The sequence below is a fragment of the Chrysemys picta genome, chromosome 1, assembly GCF_011386835.1.
Source record: "Chrysemys picta bellii isolate R12L10 chromosome 1, ASM1138683v2, whole genome shotgun sequence".
Lineage (NCBI taxonomy): Eukaryota > Metazoa > Chordata > Testudines > Emydidae > Chrysemys > Chrysemys picta.
Window position 1 is genome coordinate 177,833,939 of NC_088791.1, and position 22,410 is coordinate 177,856,348.

At 38.7% G+C, this 22,410-nt stretch overlaps 1 protein-coding gene across 32 annotated transcripts in view; it reads right to left on the reverse strand.

The window, feature by feature from the left end:
* Nucleotides 1-22,410, reverse strand: part of ROBO2 (roundabout guidance receptor 2) — a 1,484,585-nt gene that overhangs the window by 536,028 nt on the left and 926,147 nt on the right. For all 32 annotated transcript variants that reach the window (XM_065575614.1, XM_065575735.1, XM_065575671.1 and 29 more), the window contains one exon: nt 21,980-22,306. In XM_065575614.1, coding sequence (XP_065431686.1) covers nt 21,980-22,306 — 327 coding nt within the window. The remainder of the gene's footprint in view (nt 1-21,979; nt 22,307-22,410) is intronic.

The following is a 22,410-nucleotide window of genomic DNA, read 5'->3' on the forward strand; positions in this document are numbered from 1 at the left end:
CCATGGTAATGGCAGAAAGGTAGAAAGGTGAAATTTGGAGATGGTCCCTACATCACAGATCGCCTGTCAGTGCTCTAATGAAAATTAATAGTAATTTCTCAAAGTTGTAAAATGGACCTTAGCTATGTACACCGGATTCTCTAATGCAATCTCTTAATAGCCTACCAACATTCTTCTGGTGCTCTGCATGTAAATGCAAACAACAAAAACAACAACAATAGGTCTTTTAAAGTAACTTTCACCTAGTGTTGTAGGCAGTGTTGGGACTGTTTTCTCTATGATTAGTAAGAAAGGAAGGAGAGCTCCTTTCATATAATAAGTGAAGGTGCACGTACAGGGAGGCAATGGTCTGAAGAAGTCCTGCTTTTATTATTTTTTTATACACACACATACACAGGCTATAGAAAGATGTATGCAGTAGAGTATTCGAGTATGCGGTCTAGCAAATAGCTGAACATGATGGAATGTGTGTCATCATTTTGATTTTTTTTAATATAGGGAAAAAGAAAGAAAGACCTATATTAAAAAGCAGTACTATGAAGTCAAGAAATAACAAAATTAAGGTCACTTATGCTATTTTAACACTTTATTCATATGTGTATGCAATATGATACAGTCTTTTATTACATGGCCACATACTACCTTTTCTACAGGTCCTCTGCTCATTCAGAGCCTGAACGAAAGCTCATTAACTTAAGTGTGCTCTGGACTATGAAGAGAATCAGTCTGGAATCCAAAGCACCTCTGCTCCATTCGGTGTATGGTATGTGCCAAATGACACAGGTGCCTCTAACACTCATTCCTTATTGTAGGTAGAAGTTGTACATTGTTTGAGGAGTCAGGTAAGACTGAAAGAGGCAGAATACTCTTGAGTTAAGACAATAGACTAGGAACCAAGGGAATTAAATTACTTTTCTGCCTCTTTCACTGACTTTCTGGGGCAAAACACTGATCAATCGGGATACAAAAAAGTTATTGAACAGCAGCCTGGTTGACGGGGCACTATCCATCTTGTTCACTGACTGAAAAAGGAGTCCTGCAGAAAATACAGTATGTGATCATGTAATTACAAACTATATAACAACACACACATGGGGGCAGAGTTAAGGTTTCACAGGCAATCTTATCTTTGTTATTTCCTGATTACTTCACTTTACAATCACAACCTTACTGTTCTTTTAATGTAATTTTCTAATAGTGTATGTATGGATTAATGTGTGTACTAATTTTATGTATACACACACACAAAACCAATACATTCACTAATGCATAATATTGTATAACATACACATATACTGTATATACTAAATCGTAATATAAAAATATCATGAAGAAACAGCCAAAATCAGCAGACAAATTGATCCCTGGTGTAACACCATTCACAAATCAATAGAACTACAATATTACACCAGAGATGAATTTGCCCCATTTTATCTTCTGTCATTTTATCTTCTCGAGCTGTACACAGAAAACACAGGCTACTTGTTAAAGCCCATCCTGCACTAGTGTTACAATAAACCAAAGATCACTTGACTTAGTCTGGTTTATCTTTCCATACACATCTCTTTTACAGCAATAATCTACGAAATAGTCTTAAACAGATTGTATAGCCTAAGATTAACCAACCTTATTTGATTCAATAATAAAGCTGTGCAGCAGTAAAATAGTTATGAAGGTTATATTAAGGTTTCTGTTCCATACACTGCTTATCATCTTTCCCCACTAGAACCTTGTAATAGATCTAAAATCAATATTCGTGTCATGTCTTAAATTTACCATTTTTCCCCTTAAAAGCAGCTCCACAGGGGCTCATAAAGAATCGAGTGGTTAAATTTCTTTTAAAACTAGTCAATTATAAAGATAGGCCAATTTATTCATTACCAAACTGCTCAGAATTTAGGTTCTTGATACAGCACTTGATTCTCTGCTGCTGATTCCCCTCCAATCAGCTTTAATAATAAAGTAGCACAGTTCTGAGCAAGCAATTTCCTCTGGCTACTGAAGGAGACCACCACAAGCAGTTTCCATATTTGTCTGTGAAGCAGACAGCTTGCAAAAAAATGAAAGCTTGTGTTAGCCATGGGGGCAGTAAGGTGGGAGTGATGTTAAGAAAAAGAAAATACAGGACATCCACATTCAATTTTAAATCTATCAGACATGGTTTGTGACATTATGTCACTGGACAGTTGTGCTGTCAAGATGAAAGAACACAAAACAAAATTGTTTTAATACTTGAATGCTTGCAATATTACTAAAATGCAGTGTACTGTATATAGCAGAACAAAGCCTTGGGTTAGTATGGTACAACAGTTTTTCATGCTGCCAGCATAAATGTTAGTTTCAATTCTGTAAAATAAAAGCTCTCTACGTAGCAAATTCATTATGCTTCCCACTAAATAGTACAAACTCCTCTGAAGTCAATGGTACTGGGCCAATTTACACCAACTGAGGATCCTGGACCACTAGTTTTAAGACTATTGCAATGATCCCAAGATAAACATTTTTAGGCATTTTATCTTTGGGGCCTGCCCAGATTTATTGAAAAGAGGCTATGTGTTTATTCCATGACTCTTTCACTGAGATTTTTACAATGGACAAACAGTAAATGTTACAAGATAATTTTATAGTATATGCATTTTTTCTTGGTATTTAGGTGGGAAAATATAGGGACAAATCTAGATATTGAGGAGACAAGAGTCATTCATGTATAATAAAGATTACAACCTCATTCCCATTATAGCCGCAGTTTTCACCATCTTTACTGTTGGAATGTCAACAAGACTAAATCAATCCATCTAGAGTTTTGCATAGCACATCTCTCCACAGGGTATGGATTTTTTGGGGGGAGTTGTTAAAGAAAATACATAAACATTTATTTAACCCAATTTTTCTTTAATTCTTCTTTTAATTAAAGCTACAACTTTTTATCATGTGATTGTCTGCTTTAAAAAGCTTTTTTTTTTTTACTCAAGACCACAGAGCTGTGAATATGTGAAGTACTTAGTGTACCTAAACACCTCATTAGATTGAGCTGTATTATGCTTATCTACTGAGATGGAAAACTAAGAATATTAATATGGCAGGTTTGACATCACAACAATTGATGCAAATTCTAGGGTCTAACTTGATAATTTCTGAATGCTTCCCCCAGTGAAAGAGCAGAACTATTGTCATACTGTAAGTGTATGTGTATTATCCTCACCTCATATTTGTAGCAAGGAACTGTAACAAAGAGCTGGAATGCATTTGCTAAACTAAAGCTTTCCTGTCAATAAGAAGTTTTTTTTTTTTTTTTAATCACAAGAAATCTCACAAGTTAGAGATTTCAAAGGGACATGTCAACTCAAAAAAGCTAGTCAATATCAAAACTGAGTTAAAAGTAGGTTTCAGGTGCTACACGGGCTCCTGAATTCCTCCAGCTTATTTTTGTCCTTTTAGAATATTTTTCCCCAGTTTTTTTGCCGCTCAATACATTAAAGACAACCACTACAACAATAAAATAAAATAAAATAAAATAAAACAAATATAAAAAGAGGGGAAACTAAGAATCTGCTCCTGCAAACACTTAAGGATGTAAGTAACTTTATGCATGAGTATTCTTTCTGAGTTAAATCGATGTGCCCAAATGTTGGTCAGATCATAATTAATGGCTTGATTCCACTCACATTTATACCAATGGGAACAGGATTAATTTTATCTACGTTATTTATATGACACCTATTACTATAGTATCAGAGCACCTTATTAACTCCCATGTATGTATCCTCATAGTACCCTTCTGAGGTAAGGTATTATCTTCTCCATTTCACAGATTAGGAACTAAAGCATAGAGAGCCCATGGTTGCACAGGAAAGCTGTGAAAGAGCAAGAAATTGAACCAAAATCTCTAGCTAGTGTCCTAATCACTGGATCAGTCTTTCTTGTGATGGAATAGGCCCTGGCTATAAATAGCAAATATATATAAATACATTGACAGTTAAATACAAATTAAAACAAAGTGTGATTTTTAAGTTGATGGCAATTCCTTTAAAAACTTAAAATCTTGCAAAATATCCATTGGCGGTAGATAGTTGAACCAAAGCACATGTGGGTGCTATCTTTTATGTTAGTGCTAGCAATTAAATTTTAGATAAGTCCTCTGGAAAAATCAATCATTTCACCTCCTCCCAAAGCCTCATTCCCCTTTGGCTGTAGGTGACATTAAAGGTTTCAAATGCCATATTAGTTGATGGCTCAGAATTAAATGATATCTTGTATGGAAGTGCTACAGTAAATGCGGCTCCAATGTTGATGATGGCTATTTAAAAAAAAAACTGTATTTCTTAGACAATGGAAATGTGTGTCAAGATTGTCTATGAGAGAACGGCATATAGATTTGACAGAAACAGCTACATATAAAAAAGATATTTTTTTAAAAAATGTTCACCACTTCACTCAAATACAACTACATTAGCCCCAATAGAGGCTAGAAAGTTGCCATTTCCCCATCTACTAAGGAATGGTCAGAACACTACTGGCATGTTACCAAGACACAGAGTCCTATCTACCTCTTTGATGCTAAAGTAACACTTTCCTTAAAAATCTTTATCATAAAGATAAATGTGGCAGGGATTGCAATTTACTGTATGTTTGTCCCATGCCTAGTACAATCGAACCTGATCTGGTTTGATGCAGGCCTGGGTGAGAGGTTCGATACTGTGACTGGAATTAAACAAGGATGTGTGTTGTCACCAATCCTCTTTGCCTTAGCAACAGTCTGGGTGAGAAAGCAGGCAACAAAAGGCATCATGTCTGGTGTAAAATGGATTAGTGGAGACAAGTTCCATGACCTTGACTTTGCCAATGACACTATTTACTAATATTACGTGGAACGGAACAATTGCCCTTGCACCAGAGGTAAAAGAGAAAGGAGCAAAAAATGGACTGAAAATAAATGCAGAGAAAATCAAGATGATGAAAGCAGGAAACTGGACAGCAGATGCAAAGGTGTACATGGGTGGAAAGGAAATTGAACAGGTAGCTGAGTTTTGCTACCTGGGAAATGTGATGACACTGGAAGGTAGCTGGGACAAAAACATTCATATGAGATTAGAAAAAGCACTGTTAGTTTGACCTTCCAAAGGTCAGACTATATCATGCGATTGAACTGAACGTACTACTGTACAAAGTAGAGATTTGGCTGGAGACACTGGCTAACAAGAATTTGGAGGCTATCCATCACAGATGGCTGAGAAAGATACTACATGTTCCATGGAAAGACAAAACAACAAATGCAAGAGTAAGGGATCTGACAGAGCAAGACAAGTTAGAAAATATCAAAGAGAGAAGGCTCAGGTAGTTGGGATATCATGGCACAGAGGCCCATTGGTGGTTCACTACTCTGTGTCAGTAGCTCTTGTCAGGCCTCACTACACCCATTTCACTATGGTTATAACCTGATTCTAAAAAGTGTCATACAATATGTCATTGGAAAACTAATAACGGACTGATCACTAATATTCTTGAGTGATGTACATATAAAGAGTGTATTAAGAGTTATGGACCTATCCTGCAATTATGCCTAAATTGTGTTTATACCAGGCATGTCAGGGGGAGTTGGTAAATAGGTCTGCCCTAGAAAAAGGAATGCTTATTTGCTTCTTTGACCAGTCATCAGGAAGAGATAATGAAGGTCAATTTACATATTAGGTAAACAAAGCTAACAAGCAGGGGAGGAGAATAAAGTTTCTGGGTTATAAAGGCAGGGGGTGTAAGGCAATCAAATCAACTGATTTATACTGTACTATAGCAGTTTACCTAGTGAAGTGTTTTATGAAAGCTAATTAACATCATTGTAAAATATATGTATTAACACAATATAAGAAATTATGGATACTCACTGATATTAGGCTTCACAGTGTGTGTCCAAACAAAGGAAGAAGAAACAGGCCTCTCCCAGACAGGACAGCTATTTACCTGTCTCCTATGTCAATTAAGCATGGAAGAATCAAAACAATGGAAGCTCCATTTACATACAGGGAATGGGAAGCCCAAAGGAAGGGAAAATCAGCATGATGTCACTGTGCCTCTTGAAAAAAGGAAATTGAACTTTGGAAGATAGAAGCAAAGATAGAAGCCATCTTTGGCATCCATCACTAACCAGATACAAGGGAACAGAGCTCATGCAAGCTGAGAAAGATGGGTTGAGGTCTCTGGGAACTGACTATAAGTGAGAAACCTACATAGGCAAAGATCTTTCATCTAGAAAGACAAAGGGAGCCAGCATCTTGTACTTCTGTAGAAGGTCCTGACTGAGAGAAAGTCAGCCAGGGCTGGGAACATAAGAACGGCCATACTGGGTCAGATGAAAGGTCCATCTAGCCCAGGGATCGGCAACCTTTGGTACATGGCCGGTTTGTTTACCTGCCGCGTCTGCAGGTTTGGCCGATCATGGCACCCACTGGCCGTGGTTCGCCATCCCAGGCCAATGGGGGATGCGGGAAGCGGCGCGGGCCGAAGCACGTGCTGGCTGTCGGTTCCCGCTTACCCTGGTGGGCCGCATCCCTGATCTAGCCCGATACCCTGTTTTCCGACAGTGGCCAATGCCAGGTGCCCCCAAGGGAATGAACAGAACAGGTAATCATAAAGTGATCCATCCCCTGTTGCAACAAACCTTATTATTTCTCAGTCCATTGCCTCTTCCTCAGAGATCCTCACCTATCAGGAGAAATGTCTTCTTGCTCACTGAGAATCTAAACTGGAGGAGACTGAGGAAGGAAGTGGTGATGTGGTAGTGGAGGGATGCACAGGGATCCCTTTTAGGATGCTGAGCAAGGAAGCATGATACATTCGCACAGCTGGCCATTTGCACCACACAGTAGACTTGGTCACACAGTGCAGACTAGCCTCACTATACATGGGTGCAGCAGAGTGGAACAGGAGAGACAGATGCTTGGCTTTCAGTGCTTCTCCTCTACAATGGTCTAGACCAGGGGTCGGCAACGTTCAGCACGCGGCTCACCAGGGTAAGCATCCTGGCGGGCCGGGCCAGTTTATTTACCTGCTGACGCAGCAGGTTCAGACGATCGCTGCCCCCACTCGCCGCGGTTCGCCATCCTGGGCCAATGGGGGCGGTGGGAAGCCTCGGCCAGCACATCCCTCAGCCCGCGCCGGTTCCCGCCGCCCCCATTAGCCTGGGAATGGGGGCCACGATCACCCGAACCTGCCGTGTCAGCAGGTAAATAAACTGGCCCGGCCCGCCAGGGTGCTTACCCTGGCGAGCCGCATGCCGAACGTTGCCAACCCCTGGTCTAGAGGCTAGATAGGGTAAGGTGAAGGAAGTAAAGAAACCTGCACAGGGAGGCTCCTGCTGCTCTTAGGTTGGGAGGGAGGAAACAACTTGGAAGCAGACCCAGGAGGACAAAAAACTGTGCCAAAATCTGCTTTGCCCAGATTACCTCCATGACAGAATGATACACTCCATACCTGTGCTGCCAGAAGCCAAACCCAAAAAGAACAAATAATGGCTATGCAGTGAAATCCTTCTGCAATGTAGTATAAGGTCTTAACATACATAATTCAGCCATACTGCATAAGAATTTAAGGTGAAAGTAAATGATATTTGTAATCCTAAATACTTTCAGTGCTTTAGAAAATCTCCCCTTAATGGAAAGTGTGACTCATTTTTGGCATCCCAAACTCTCGTAATTTTAACTGATATAGGAACGGATGTATAATTGGATAAATAAGGACATGAAGAAAGTTCTTAGTTAATTATAGTTCAGCATTGGAGGCCCCAGTCCTGAGAATAATTTGTAGAAGTATTGTGGGAGGGTGCTGTTGGTGGAGTAGATGTTGGGAGGAAATGAGAAGAGGGACTAATAGCTGGGAACATATAGTCCACACACTGGAGACCAGATACTATGAAGTGCTGATCACCTCACAAAAGTTTGTGAGTTTTCTTAACTCTCTCTGATGTCAGTGGGAGTTGAGGGAACTTAGGCCCTTAAACTGGCAAGCAGAACTACAAGCGGCAGAGTTTTAATCTCTTTCCTGAGGGCTTTCTTTTATTGAGTCCAAACAAAAACAAGCCACTCAGAAGAGTCGGTCCCAACTGCCAGGGACCTTGGCAGCTTTTTTTGCCAGATGAGAGGGAAAAGGACACAGTCTTTTTCCTACATAGCCATGACTACAACACTTCCCCTTTTCCTTTATACTCCCACCTCTGATCACCCATGTGATGGACAGGAGTCCAGGTTAGCTCCTCCTGCATGGGAGCTTGTACAGCAGCACTGTTCTACCTTGTCACAAACCTCAGTTCAGGAGACCATGCCTTTGTGGAACAGTACTTAAGAACACGCTCAAGTGCTGTCCTGTATTGAGGCCCTCAGTCCTTGACAAAAGGCATTAATCACCTTTCAGGATCAGGCTTTGGCACCTTAACTCGGGCAACTGCCAGGACACCAGGCAGAACATAAATAGACTGGGTTCTGGTGTCAGTCAATGGTGACATCAGGGATTATAGAAAAACAGATGACTTAATGCTTATACAAATAAAAGTATCTTAATTCAAATATATTAGTTTACCAGTCTGACAGTGTAATAGAAAAGACAACACAGAAAAATACCAATTATATACTTCCTCTTACTTAAATGTCCCATTAATCAATGTTTGTGTTAGTGTGGAAGACAAACCAGCTTTAATTCTAAAATTACCATTTAGTTTCTTTTGACATTCTAGAGAAACATTTAAAATATTGGTGAACTACAACTGAAACTCTGTACGGACTCTAGTGCACTATTTACTAGTCAACTCTAATAGGTGCTTTTGCAACCATGGAAAAAATGATAGCCTTCTAGTTTCTGTGACATCTGTCCTATTAATTCTGAACAAAATGTTTCCAATATCCAGATCCATGATCACACAGGTAGCTGAGCATGTTATTGTCCAGGCAAATGTGTTATGAATTCTCAGATGATGGACTACACTAAGGCCAGATGTCAGAGGTGCTGAAACTGATAATCCATCAGTAATTTTCTATCTGCCGCAATAGCTCTGACCCATTGAACTAAATAAATATGTTTAATCACCAACTGGTCAACTTATCAAAAAGTGCCACAGGGTAACAGTAGGTCTTGACAAACAGAGGACAGACAGTGCCTGAACCATTGCCACAAGCAGGAAAGTAAAAGTGCGCCTTATCTCAGCATCTTATGTTTAGAAACAGACTCAGGGTGAAATCATGTTAAGGAAAACAAATTTCATATTAGAAAATAAGCCAGTAGGCTAGAGCTCCTATCTGAAATGCCATGATTCTTTTCTATGGTGTGTTTTACATTCTGGATTGTTTTTCATGTAAGCAAATGAGATTATCTTTTTTTTTTATTAGAAAGTCCAATTATTTTCTGAAGAGATCAAAGTTTAAGTAGTTCACAGTACAAGCCGAAGGCTTGATTGCTTAGTGGTGCTGTTGGCCTCTGCACCTTTTTGGATGGAGCCTTAAATGATGTATTACCCATCCCTGGACTACAGGTGCCACCAGCTGTGTGACTGAAAAGGAACGGCAGGCAAAGCCTCACAGGTATCACACGAGTCTTCCTGAAGTTTGAAAAACAATCACCACGTAGGAAGTGGTACTTTCTCTAGGTGCATCTACGATAAAGTGACCTAGCTCCCCCACATCGGGTTATTAGTCTCTCACTTTGCTGCTGTCCAGTGTTGGCAGTCATGACAGAAAGCTCTTGAACTTGTTTATTCACACTTGTTTAATCCTGTTTCCACACACTGCCTTACAGTCTGTGAGGCTAAGAAGATGGATGAGGAGAGCCAGGGCCATGAGGGGTCGGGGTCATGATGTCGCTGGATCTCATTAACTACATCACTCACCACACCAGTCACTCCAGAGGTCACCTCAACTGAGGACTCTGGGATAGGTGATGGAAAAATGGCTGGCAGAAATGCATACATTTTTCTTGCAGCTGATGCGACATATGGAAATAAGTATAGACACTGATACTGCCCTTAAGCTCCAAAAGATGCTGGGCTATTGGGTGACAGAAATATTTATATAAACATTTTCTTACAGATACTACAGCAAAAGCCAGAAAAGGCCACTAAATCAGAAAAATCATAATCAGGATGTACAACTAATTTTGTACGTCCAAATTTGTGGGGGAAAACTATGTTATGTTTCTTTTATTAGCTTTTGCATATTTATGAGACTAATTGGGAAAGGGGAAAATAAAGCAAATATACTAGAGATAATATTATATAGTGGATTCTACCAAATTAAATAAAATAGGCTGGAAATCTACCCATCTTATATTCAAATTAAATTGAGCTCACTGTGTTCTTAACAAAGGAGCTTTGTCATAATTTAGAAGCTTGAAGATTACATGAGCATTCCTTTCAGTATCCAGAGCATGAGAACTTTTAAGGGTATTACTCGCAATTTATGGAGAATTTATATATTGTAAAGTGTGCTGTAAAAGAATACTTTCCATATTTCATTATAACTTGAGGATATATTTTTCTCATAACATTGGCAATAAGGATATTAGAATTATAAATGATATTTTCAGATATATTGTATAGCTTATTTGTGCAGCAATTCTGTTTCACAGTTTAAACTTAACTTCAAATAAAACTGTCCCCTTCATGTACCTGTTTGCTGTGACTATTTAGATCTATGCCCTGTGATCAGTCATTCTGAAAGGCCAAATCAGTTGCAAGAGATGGGTGAAAAGGCTACATTTAAACACCACTGCAGTGCTGGAATGAAAAACAACAGTAAAAGGGCTTGATAACATGGGCGTTCTGATCCTATCTTATATTCACTGGTTCACTATACAGGTATATAATAAGGAAATATGATGCAAATCCAGCCTGAAAAAGTTAGAACGGATTCTGATCTAATTTTCCCCAGTTTTACACCAGCGGAGATACTCCCAATTTACACAAGTGTGAGAGAGATCAGAGTCAGGTCCATAATCAATAGATTCTACTCAAGAGAGCGCAAACTCTGGGACTCCACACTATTAATTCCTCAAAGTGCAGGCACTTAGACTGCATTCATAAGGGAAACCATTTGTCCATGATTTTTATGATTTCTTTCCCCAGAGTCAACTTATCTATAAGCTATGGTTTATATTGAATATCCCACTGAAAAGGAAAAAAAAGTCTCATAACCTTGCCACAAGGTGATTGTGAACAGAATTTACACAATTAGTTAATTCCTTGTAAAAGACATAAAACTTAAGGGAGGTCGCTATTTTACCCGTTGTCTTGACATGTATATGTTGCCAGAAAATTTGTGTTGTCAGAGTGAAAGAAGAAGTGAAAACAGATTTTGTTTTTTTGTTATATTTTTAATGATAGGTAGAGAGTGGGAAGAACAAAAAGACAGATGGTCCTGTGGTTGAAACCTGTCTTCAATTCCTGGCTGTGCAACAACTTCCTGTGTGAATTTGGGCAAGTCAGAGTCTCTCTGAGTCTAATCTGTAAAATGGGGATAATAGTACTTTCCTATCCTTACAACGCCCTTTGAGCTAATCTCACTAAACATTTTTGAGATGCTAAAATACTACAATTGGATCCACATAAGTACCCAGGGAGAAAGAAGAGTCACTTCAATTTGGGACAGGTGACCTATTGCTGGCAATTGAAAAGAGTGTAATGTGAAAGGGTTCCCCCTCACACACATTTCAACTCATGTCTCTCAGCTCCACCCATTGAAACGGACAGAAGGAACTTCTTCCCTAGGAGGCCCTACTATTTCTGATTTAATTCACCAACTTCTAATTTGTATACTGATTTGTACTGCACAGATATTTTTTACATTACCAGTTTGTTCATATTTTTAATCTGAGAAAACAAAGATTCAACATGTTCTCTACAGAAGAAAAAAAAATATTCAATTTTGAACTCTGCATGATTCAGATAATTCCTCCCCCTCTTCCCCAAAGATGGTCTCTCTGGTAAAGATGGGGAAAGTGTTTCAGGGATGATTAACAGTGACCTAATCTTTCACCCGAACCCAATGCTTTTAACCATTATTTTTCACAATCTCTGTACTTTTCTGATTTCAGTCAGGAGGAGACATGTAAGTGCTAAAATACCCTAATAGCCTTTTCTTGTGTATTTCCACCCTCTTCAATGGACTACATAAAAGTGGTAGTGAAAATCTCACCAGAGAGCTTTTATCTGCAAGACTTCAAACCCAGTTTTAGAGGTCGGATGAGTTAGAATAGTTTGAATAAGGTCTTGCCGATCAGCTGAGTGCTTATCTAACCAGGAGAAAATCTTGTTTAAGGTTAACCAACTACTACATTAAAAATAAGTAGCATCAGGAAACTACCTATTCTGAAGTAAAACACATTCTGAATTTTCATTTAAATGTTCAAAACCTTTGGGCACTCATCCACACCAAAGCTTTGCAGTTTCATTCATCAGCATAAAAAAACCCCTATCTATTCAAAAAAATACAGTATGCACTTTAAATCTGCCAAGAGTTTATATTTCTTGTCAGAAGAAATCTGAAGGCTGCCTCAAGGATGCCACCATTGTATTTCTCTGACATAAAGTGAAAGGCTGGGAGAATTTACACATTCACACCAGGTGGAAGGTGTGGTTCTAGTGGACAAAACACAGGAACTCCTACATTTTAATCTCATCTCATTATGACTACTTCTTCTACGGCCTTAAGAAATGTAATTAATTTCTCTGTCCCTGCCTGCCAAGTTATAAAATGGGGGTGTGCTATGTATACATTTCTGATTATGGAAGGTAAGCTTTATAAAATAAGTTGGTCTTGTAATGTGATCTAAAAAGTAGTCAGATTTGGGATTATTCTAAACTCCTCTGGAAGAACATTCAACATCTAGCACTCCTCACTCCAACAACACTTTTTCTCTGGTTCTCACACCTTTCATCCTGGGTCTTGCGAGCTGCATTACCACAGAAAGTGCAACTTTCTTTATGGATCATAGTTGGAGGTGTGGTTACTAATACAGTTTTACCCTGTGCTGTCAAAGTCTTTGAAAAGCAGGACCAAGGCTTTGAATTGGTAATGGAGGCAGAATGAGAGTCACAGGAGTAATGGTCTAGTGATGGCTCAGCCCATTGAGAGGACAAGCCGTCATATTCTCTACAAGCTGAAACATCTATATTTCTTCAGCATTTACTACTTCACCAAGTGAATTTAAAAAAAAAAAAACAATAACAGACCCTATTACAAATAGAATAGGACAAAGTTTCCAAGAAAGCTGAAGGTGGAAGAAGTCATTGCCAATCCTGAATGACACGGCCACTATCTCTACCTCGGCATGCAGGATCAGAGAAGAGTCCAGCAGGACCACAAGAATTCACACCCTTTTGTACAACATTGCAGGTATCTGTGATGGAAGAAAATAATACTCTAACTTGCATATAGGGCTGAAAAGAAAAGAATGTTAGAATTTTGCTGAGGAGTGAGTTGATGCTTAAGTGAAGATTACTCTCTCCACACAGATAATTAATAATTAATGGAGATATCCCATCTCCTAGAACTGAAAGGGACCTTGAAAGGTCATCGAGTCCAGCCCCCTGCCTTTACTAGCAGGACCAAGTACTGATTTTGCCCCAGATCCCCCAAGTGGCCCCCTCAAGGATTGAACTCACAACCCTGGGTTTAGCAGACCAATGCTCAAACCACTGAGCTATCCCTCCCCCCCAAAATTTAGATGGGAGTTACCTTACCCAAAGCAGGACCAATCCCCAGACAGATTTTTGCCCCAGATCCCTAAATGGCCCCCTCAAGGATTGAACTCACAACCCTGGGTTTGAGCAGGTCAATGCTCAAACCACTGAGCTATCCCTCCCCCAAGAAAGAGTAACACCAGAAGCATTCACCAAAGCCCACACGTGTGCTCACTGAAAGATGTGAAACAGATACCTGTCTACTGGGAACTGGTTACTCTCCCTCCTCCCACTGGTAGAGCCGTCACATATTATCAGATTGTCCGATCAAAAACACCAATATAAACATCTTGAAATGGCTCATCATCATCAAAAGTCATGGTGAAGTTTTAATGCCTGGAGACTAGAAAAATGAAACACAGAACTTTGTGAATGAAGATAGAAAGGATGAGTGTTAAAAATGAAAAGGAGGAATGATAAGAGTCTAGTTTCCATGAACAAATAAAGTGATTATCTGAATGCCAGCCCATTAATGTATAACATCCACCAACTTTGCCCTAATGATTTCTGTTAATTAGCAGTGTAACGCACTTTGTTAGTATTTAGATCATGTAGTGTTTGCAAATGAAAGGTCTGGAGTGTTGCTTCAAATGAATTTTCTTTTATCTGATTTGACATCACAAAGTAGTACAACATGTCTGAGGCATATGCCAACAATAGCCAGTATTTCAATTAATATTCAAATGGCACTCATAGTTTTCTCAGCAAAGGGAGCAGAGGTGTGGAAATGCAAATGTGTTAAATAATTTGATGTTACAGCGTTATCGAGATCTGCTGTGTTATTTCCTGGACTGACTAAAATTAGAAAAATGTCGGGCACAGAATGAGTACATGAAACACAGACTAATAGAAGATCAACCCACTCACACTGGGAGGTATTTTAAAGATAATAATACATGACTCATTGGCAGTTGCTTAGCTTTCAACCTTTTATCAAGTAGACTGTTCAGAAATTATATAAACGGCAGGCTTGATAAAAATCAAAGGCGAGGGAAAGAAGGAAGCCTCAAAATCAAATGAAGTGATGTGCAAGAGATTATTAAAAAGCAGAATCAGATCAACAGCTTTGCAAAATAGCTTCCACAATGAAATGTCAGCTTTTTCTTTGTGCAAGAGAAAGTAGTGGGCACAGAGCAGATAATTTCAGAAGAGAAACTGGATATCCTAAAGAAATTTGCTTTGCCCTAAACATTTTTAGGGGGGGGGGAGGTGAGAAACCAATAGTCTATCCAAGGTGTGGAGAGCTGCAGAGAAGATCAGCCCATTATGACAGGTCCCTGGGAATGGGTGAATGGAGAGGAAACAGGGGAAAAGATGAAGGAAACCAAAAATGACTGCCTTTTTTGTTGTTGTTTATGGGTACTTGAAACTTTCGTAGATCCAGGTCCCATTTAGTCATATTCCAGCCAGGAGTGACAAAATAGTCGCTAACATTTTAGGTCCTGAATCTACAACTGAGCCTCGGTGCCCATGTGGAGACAAACTGGTGGAGGAGTAGGGCTGGGGTACCCTATTGGAAGATCAGGACCTTAATCAGTAAAAGGTAGTTTGAAATAGATTACCTTTCTTTGCTCAATATAGTTACTTGGGGAGCTAGAGCACTATCTGAATCAGATAGCAAGAAATATGCTAACCACAGAAGGTGAAGTTTGGAGAAGTACTGAAAAAGTCCAGATGTGTCGGAACTCACCCTGATCTCATAGGTTGGATATCTAATGAGAACAGGAACTTCCATCATATTTCCGCTCTACTCTGGCTGCAGCCAAATAGGAAATAACACACACACAAAAAAGCCTCTCTCGTGGTAGTTCTGTTCCTGCTACTCCCAGAGGACTAGATTGTGACCTATAAATACATACTAAATTATAAATGAAATAATGAGAAAACTTATTTGACCCTCAAATAGAAATTTGAGCTGATGTTTGCTTCAGATCGTGGTTTATCTGAAGTGGTTTCCCTCACTGTTAGTTATATGGTTCTCTAGTTTCATATTTTCACTGTTGAAATAAATGTGTGTGTATCATCTACTGACATGCTCTATCATATTGTAACTTCCTGCAGTGGTAACCACCAGTGGATTATACCAGATAACCAGTTTCCTGCTACAGAAGTATCCTGTAGAGAGATTTTTTTGTTTCAATTTTTCTTAAGCCATTGGCCTTTTTCGCATTGATACTATACAGGTTCGCTGAGTTCATGCTCCCGCTAATATACACCTCTCATCACTATTGATGGAAGTTGTGCATGTGTGTTAAAGACTAACAGACTTTTTGATTAGGAATTCCACACTGGGGAGACTTTTAGGGCAAAGAAGGAGTACAATTACATCTCATCATAAGTTACATTTTTGACAGTGAACAGTGCTGATGGGCAGCCAGACAAGATGATACCACATCTGTCTATTTTTTATCCCACTTCAAGTATGAAATTCCGTCATTTTTTCCCTTAAAGCATTTCAACTATTCTTTCTTTTAATGTATCATCCTTATTTATCACATCTGTCACAATTTTCACCTCTAAAAGGAATGTTGCACTCATGAAATGTGTTCTGTTGACAGCCCAGGAATACCATATTTATCCCCAGAAAAACTGAAGTATGGGAAGGACAGTACCAGCTTCACTCTAATGCCCTGCTCTTCTGCATCAGCCAGGTTCTTAAAGGACCACTAGCCATTGCATTCCACTTTCTGTAGTCATTTATATCCCTGCTAAGTGAACATAGATGACTACCAGTTCAGACAGGTAGGGTTGCCCAGTCCCTTGACAAAGGTGTGAATGACTAAAAAGGGTGCATGGCAGTGGCATATTCATCCTCCAAACATTAGAGAGCAAATCAGCTCTTTGACCACTGAGCCCTTAATTTCCCTGCTGACACTAACACTTAGTGCCAATTGTGAAATTATTTTTTTTTAAATGGGAATATCTGTGCAGTAAAGACTAGACCAAGGTCATCAATGCACTTTACTGTGCCAATGTGCCACAGGTTACTATGTTATGTTATTTTGCAGGTGCTTTGGATTTCAAGTATCTTTGATAAATGTAATTAATTTAATTGTCATCAACACACAGTTGCCCTCTACAAGAGCTTCATAGAATATCTGAAGGGATTATTTTTATAATATATGGATGATTGTTTAGTCAATATTTTATGCCTCTCATCTTTTAATCTTCACATTTTACAAATAAAACTGACATGTTGTAATATTAGATTTCTTGTATAAAAGATTTGGCTCACTTTGGAGAACACCTGCGACTCCTCTTGCTAATCTCAGTCTTCTGCTGTAACCTCTCTTACTCATACAGATAAAGCATCAATTTAGTTTTGGATTTAATGCAAACAGGACCATTATGTTTTGAGAGTGTTCCAAAGCTTGCTATTCCAGCAATCTGTGACCTATAAATAATGCAAGACCTTTTCTTTCTCCTAATGACTTCAGTTCAAGCACAAACCCTGAAAGATGGAGGCCAAAATGTATATTGCAGTCGTGGAATTCAATCTATTTCTGGTTCTCCAATTGAATTATGAATCAGAGTTTGTTCTCTCTTTTGTATCAGCCCCAACCTCCACACTCCTTCCCTTTTAGTGAAAAATACCCCTGCTTTTGAACAATTATTCTTTTTGTATTTTGATATCAAAGGCAAAATAAAGCCTGGCTAATCTGAGACGCTCTTGTGTTTTGTTTTAGAAGAAAGCAAAGGGTGTGGGGGGGGGAGATGATCTTTTTATTCATGACCCCTAACCTTTGAACCACAACCTCTTTGCCACTAAAGCATTCAACACCTCATTTAATCTCTCCTCACTGCATTGGCACAGCATTGAAAAAGGAAAAAAAATAATCTGGGGACTTCATCAATTTTTCATGAATTTTCATTTAGGCCAGAGCCCCCTTTTACGCTGGTCGATAGATCAAGCTGCTGTCACATATTTAACACCTGGGGCTACAGCTGTTATCTCTGGGGGCTGCCACTGACTCAGGGTAGATCAGAGACAGCCTGAGTCAGTGCGAAGTCCCCTTATGCTCTTTCTGTTCCTTACATGTGGCGCCCTGGTGCTTGAAACTGAAATCCTACCTACAGTAGTTACCGCAAATGTGTCTCCCAATATTCCCATTGGAAAACTCCACACCATAATTTCAGGCAAGTCAATTTTTTGCTTTGTGAAAAATAGTGCTTTTATTTTCAAAACATTTAAAAAGCACCGAAGGCATTTCACAAAAGACAGATTACTTAAAACCTACCTTTTATACCAGATTATTTAAAATGATCCCAAGCACATTTTGGGCATTACATTTATGATGCTTCTAATACCAACTCTAAATTGCATAAAAATTCTATGTGTGGTATTTGAAACATACAAACTCAAGATAAACACATTTTTCTATTTTGAATAAAACAACTATTTTCTGTTCGTTTAAGAGCACAGTGCCTACTATTAATGGTTTAACTATTAAAAAAACACAACAGAATTCCCATACAAATGTCAGATCCATCAATAATGTTAGAATTAGTTTCTGGTTAGTAGGAAATTCTTACTAAAATACTAACCCAAGTATCAATCCAAGCATGATTGAAATGTGTCAATGATGAATTATGCTTTCAAATAAAAATATTTTTGAAAATCTTTAGGAGTAAGACTTTTTTTTTTTTTAGTTTACTTTAGGAAAACGAAGACAGCAACCACAGGCCCCAATCCAGCAATGGATTAAGCACATGCTTAACTTTAAATATTATATGCTTCCTTGAATCATGGCCCCTAGTAGTTCTAATGATTTCAACTAAACACAGGAATATGAATAAGTTCAAGAATCATGGTGTTTGTGTGGTAGGTGCCCATACAAAACAGTAGGAAAAGGAGACAAGAATGAACCAGTTAGTCACTTGGATCTTTGCCCAGACCAAAAGCATGCGCAGTTTCGCAACAGTAATTTGAGAGACTAATAAAAACAAACGTTTATTTACAAAGTGCCCCTTCTCAAAGGGATTGTTCAGCTTCACATTTTTAAAGAGACACAATTTAATACAGATATTTAAATAATTCGCTATTGATTAATTACCAAAATAGACAAGAGATTCAAGTATTTTTAGATCTGTGAAAAGCAGCCATTTCCCTTGTGCTACAATTAGGGTCCACCTACACTGGAAAAATGATCCATGGCAATGGTTACCAGCAAAAGGACCTCACTAGCGCCTCGTTATCGGTGTTGAAAAAGGTTTAACCGCTAGGGGAGAGACAGCAGTTTTCAACACCATTACAGATAGCATGAGTGAGACCTGGCAGAATGTGGCCTATCATGCTTTCTCTTAACAATGCTGTAGTGTCCCAACTACCTAGCAGATAAACGTTTTTTAATTCAGCAACTGAAGTGGTGCAGGGGCACCCGCTGCTGACAACAGTTATCAGCAACAGCTCATTTCTCTAATGGAGATTGACTTTTAGAGAGTCTCCAACAAACTATAAACAGTTATGATGCACAAAGCTTGATGTAAAGCCTTAAAGGGGCTGTTTCCTACAAATCACTTGGAAATTTATTTTAGATCCTTAAGAATAAAAAAAATAGACATTTGAATGAGAAAATGCATGAACTTTTGCAGTAAACTGGGAAGAGTTGAGTAGTTTTGCAGCCTCCAGTAACAGCTGCATCCCAGTCAGGTGCATTAAGTGACAATCTTTTTACACAGGTGTCCAACATAACGATGTTCTTTGGAAGCAATGCTACCTAAGCTGTAAAAGATGTCTAGGTCACAAAGTTAATAAGACTGTATTTTACTGAGTCTATAGTCCAGTGAAATCAATAGATCCTATTCACAACATGAGTAAGTGTGGCAGAATCTTGCCCTTAAATCATGAATGAACATGTTTAAAAACTTTTCTACCATCCTTTATGAAGTCCCTCATACCATCATGTTTCAGTTCAAGCAAAGACAAAGCACTATTTAATTTAAATGGCCCAGGAATGTTCCCTTTAATCCCCAAAGAGTTTAATTGGAGAATTCAGTCAGTTAAACTTCAAAGGTACAAAAACAGTAAGATAATCTGGTGTCAGGTGCACGATGCCTTTACAGAAACTTTGGCTATGGTTTCAGCTCTCAGATTTCATGTTCTGTGATCCTTCCCTAAAACACCATCTACAATGAAACCTGGTCTTATTATTTTTGCAGTCTTCTGTTATCTGACTTTTAGTTCATGCATGACCTGCCACCAGCTGCAGTGGTTAAAATTGTAACTCAGGAGACTGAACAGTTTGTAACTAGAGACTCTCAGCAGTCATTGTAGTAGAGATCAGTAAGATTTGATGCAATAAAAGCATACTTTTATTTTGAAACAACCAATCATTTTGATGTGATGACTCAAGGTACAACTGCACCAGTTTTTCTACTTTATATCCAGACAGTAGATGTTTTAATCTTAACATCATGTACCAGGCAAATCTGCAAGTTAAGAAGCCAAACATTTCAAACATGTTTATACCTGTAATAAAGACAACATAACCTCTCTCAGAGATCTCAACAATCATGCATGTGAATAAAGTGCTCAGAAGAGTAATAATCTAATAGCATTGGTTGGACACCCACACAGAATGTAGGTTTCTTCAAATAGCTTTGCAACCTCTCTCATGCTGTCCTTCTCTGCAGTGCAAAAATGCCTACAATCCTAAACTGTGCAAACTATGTGATGCTTTTGTGATGGGGACAAGTCTTCACTGAGGACTTGAATGAAAACTATAAACTACCTTTCAGGTATGATTTGAAAAAGCTTTGAAACAAGGTTCTATGAAATGAAAGGTCATGCATTGGCCTACCCTGCTCTACTGTTTAGCTCCTATATCATCTGACAATTAGTTCAAGGGAATGTCCTTTCTGTAATGTATGAAGATAATGACAAACTATCAAGATTAACTAAAGTTTTGCATTGTACACACAAAAGTCAGTTGAAGCAGGAGAAATTCTTTTAAGGAAACTGAACCAGCAGTTCTTCCAATACCCTTCAATTACTTCTGGTAGTTTCAGATATGAACTCCTTTCCTTATTCCTCAAAGACTATAACTGATATCAGCCATGGAGAAGGTACTCTTATCCTCATACAAGGGTGGCTGTATGACAATGGAGGGATTTGGAAATTGAAAGATTAAAAAGGTTAGCCACCTAGAAAAAAAAATAGGCAAAATACTTGGATCGCAGGTCAGCAAGGCATTTAAGTACATGCTTAAGTCCATCCCTCTTCACCCTAAGTGCTTAAGTATGTGCTTACCACAGAAGTCAATGGGGCTTAAGTTAAACACATGTTTAACTACTTTGCTGAGTAGGGAAAGATTGCTGAATCAGGGCCTTGCACCCTCCCTGTACTGAAAATGAAGTCTAAGAAAATAATTGTGTTTTTAGCTTTTTAACCATTTTTTTAAAATTCATTTTTATGAAAATGCACAGACAGCATTAACTGACTTCATTTTGCATGCTGAAATTTATTTTTCTTTCCCGTCTCCTTTTAAACCCAGATAATTAATTAGGGGCAGTTAACACATAGTAACTTTACATGTGAAAGACAAGTTTCTTTAAGATGCAAATAAAATGACCTTGTTTCAGCTTGTTCACTTGGAAGCAGAGCATTCATGCATGAGGGTCTCAGTAATTTCAAATTCTCTAAAAGTTTGGTGATGACTTCACTGTTACATAAAGCCAATCAATAGGAATAAGACTGTTCTAGATATGTTGAGAAATGGTTAACAATTATCACATGCCAGTCACATAATGAATGAGACCTGTACTGAGTTTTTGGCAGAAGGGAACTCTGAAGGGATTGAGGCTTTCAACAGTATAGTACATGAGTCACCAGACTGGAAACTGACTACTTCTGCAGAAGTAACAGATGACCTAATAAGGAGAAAGAGACAGTGCACCCTTATATTAAATGATATTTAAATTTTTAATATTATGGTTCAGTATAACTAACTTGACCCATAATTTCAAAATTAGATTACTCATTAAAGGGAGACTAGGATTCCTCCATGCTAATGTCAATTATGATTATACACAGGCTAGAATAGTACCTCAGTATAAATCATATATTTTGCATGGTCATTGCGACTGAATAGAAGTGTGTGAAAACAGCTTGGCTAAGAGTAATAGTGAAAGGTAAAATGACAAGCTTATCCACATTTATTATCTGCTAACTTGGTACTGCATGAGAGGGCTATATGTTAACATCAAAGCAACTACAAAGTTTTACATGAATTTTAGAAGGTGGTGATCATATTTTGGATTACTTACATGCTACTTCCAGAGATGCATTGCGACTCACAGCTTCACCAAGATAGTTCCTCGCAACACAAACATAACTTCCTTCATCAGGTTTGCTCCTGCGTCCATGTACAATGCGTAAGAAAAATAAAGATCCGCTGGGCAGCAGCATACGGTGGGAGCGGGGGTCATCTTTGTCAGTCTCCACTCGCTCTCCATCCTTGTACCATTCAATAGTGGGAGTTGGCCTTCCCTCGGCCTTACAGTTCAGAGTTGTTGGCTCTCCCTTAGAGACTATCACGTCTGAAGGATGCTCAACAATCCGCGGTGGAAAGTCTTCTTGGCGAAGACGGGATCCTGGAGACAAAGGACAGGGGGGGAAGTTAATTTTTTTAAATTTTTCATCTTGATATGTGGGTTCTCACTGTTAGGCTCTCTTAATGCAGCAGAGGGGTTTCCAA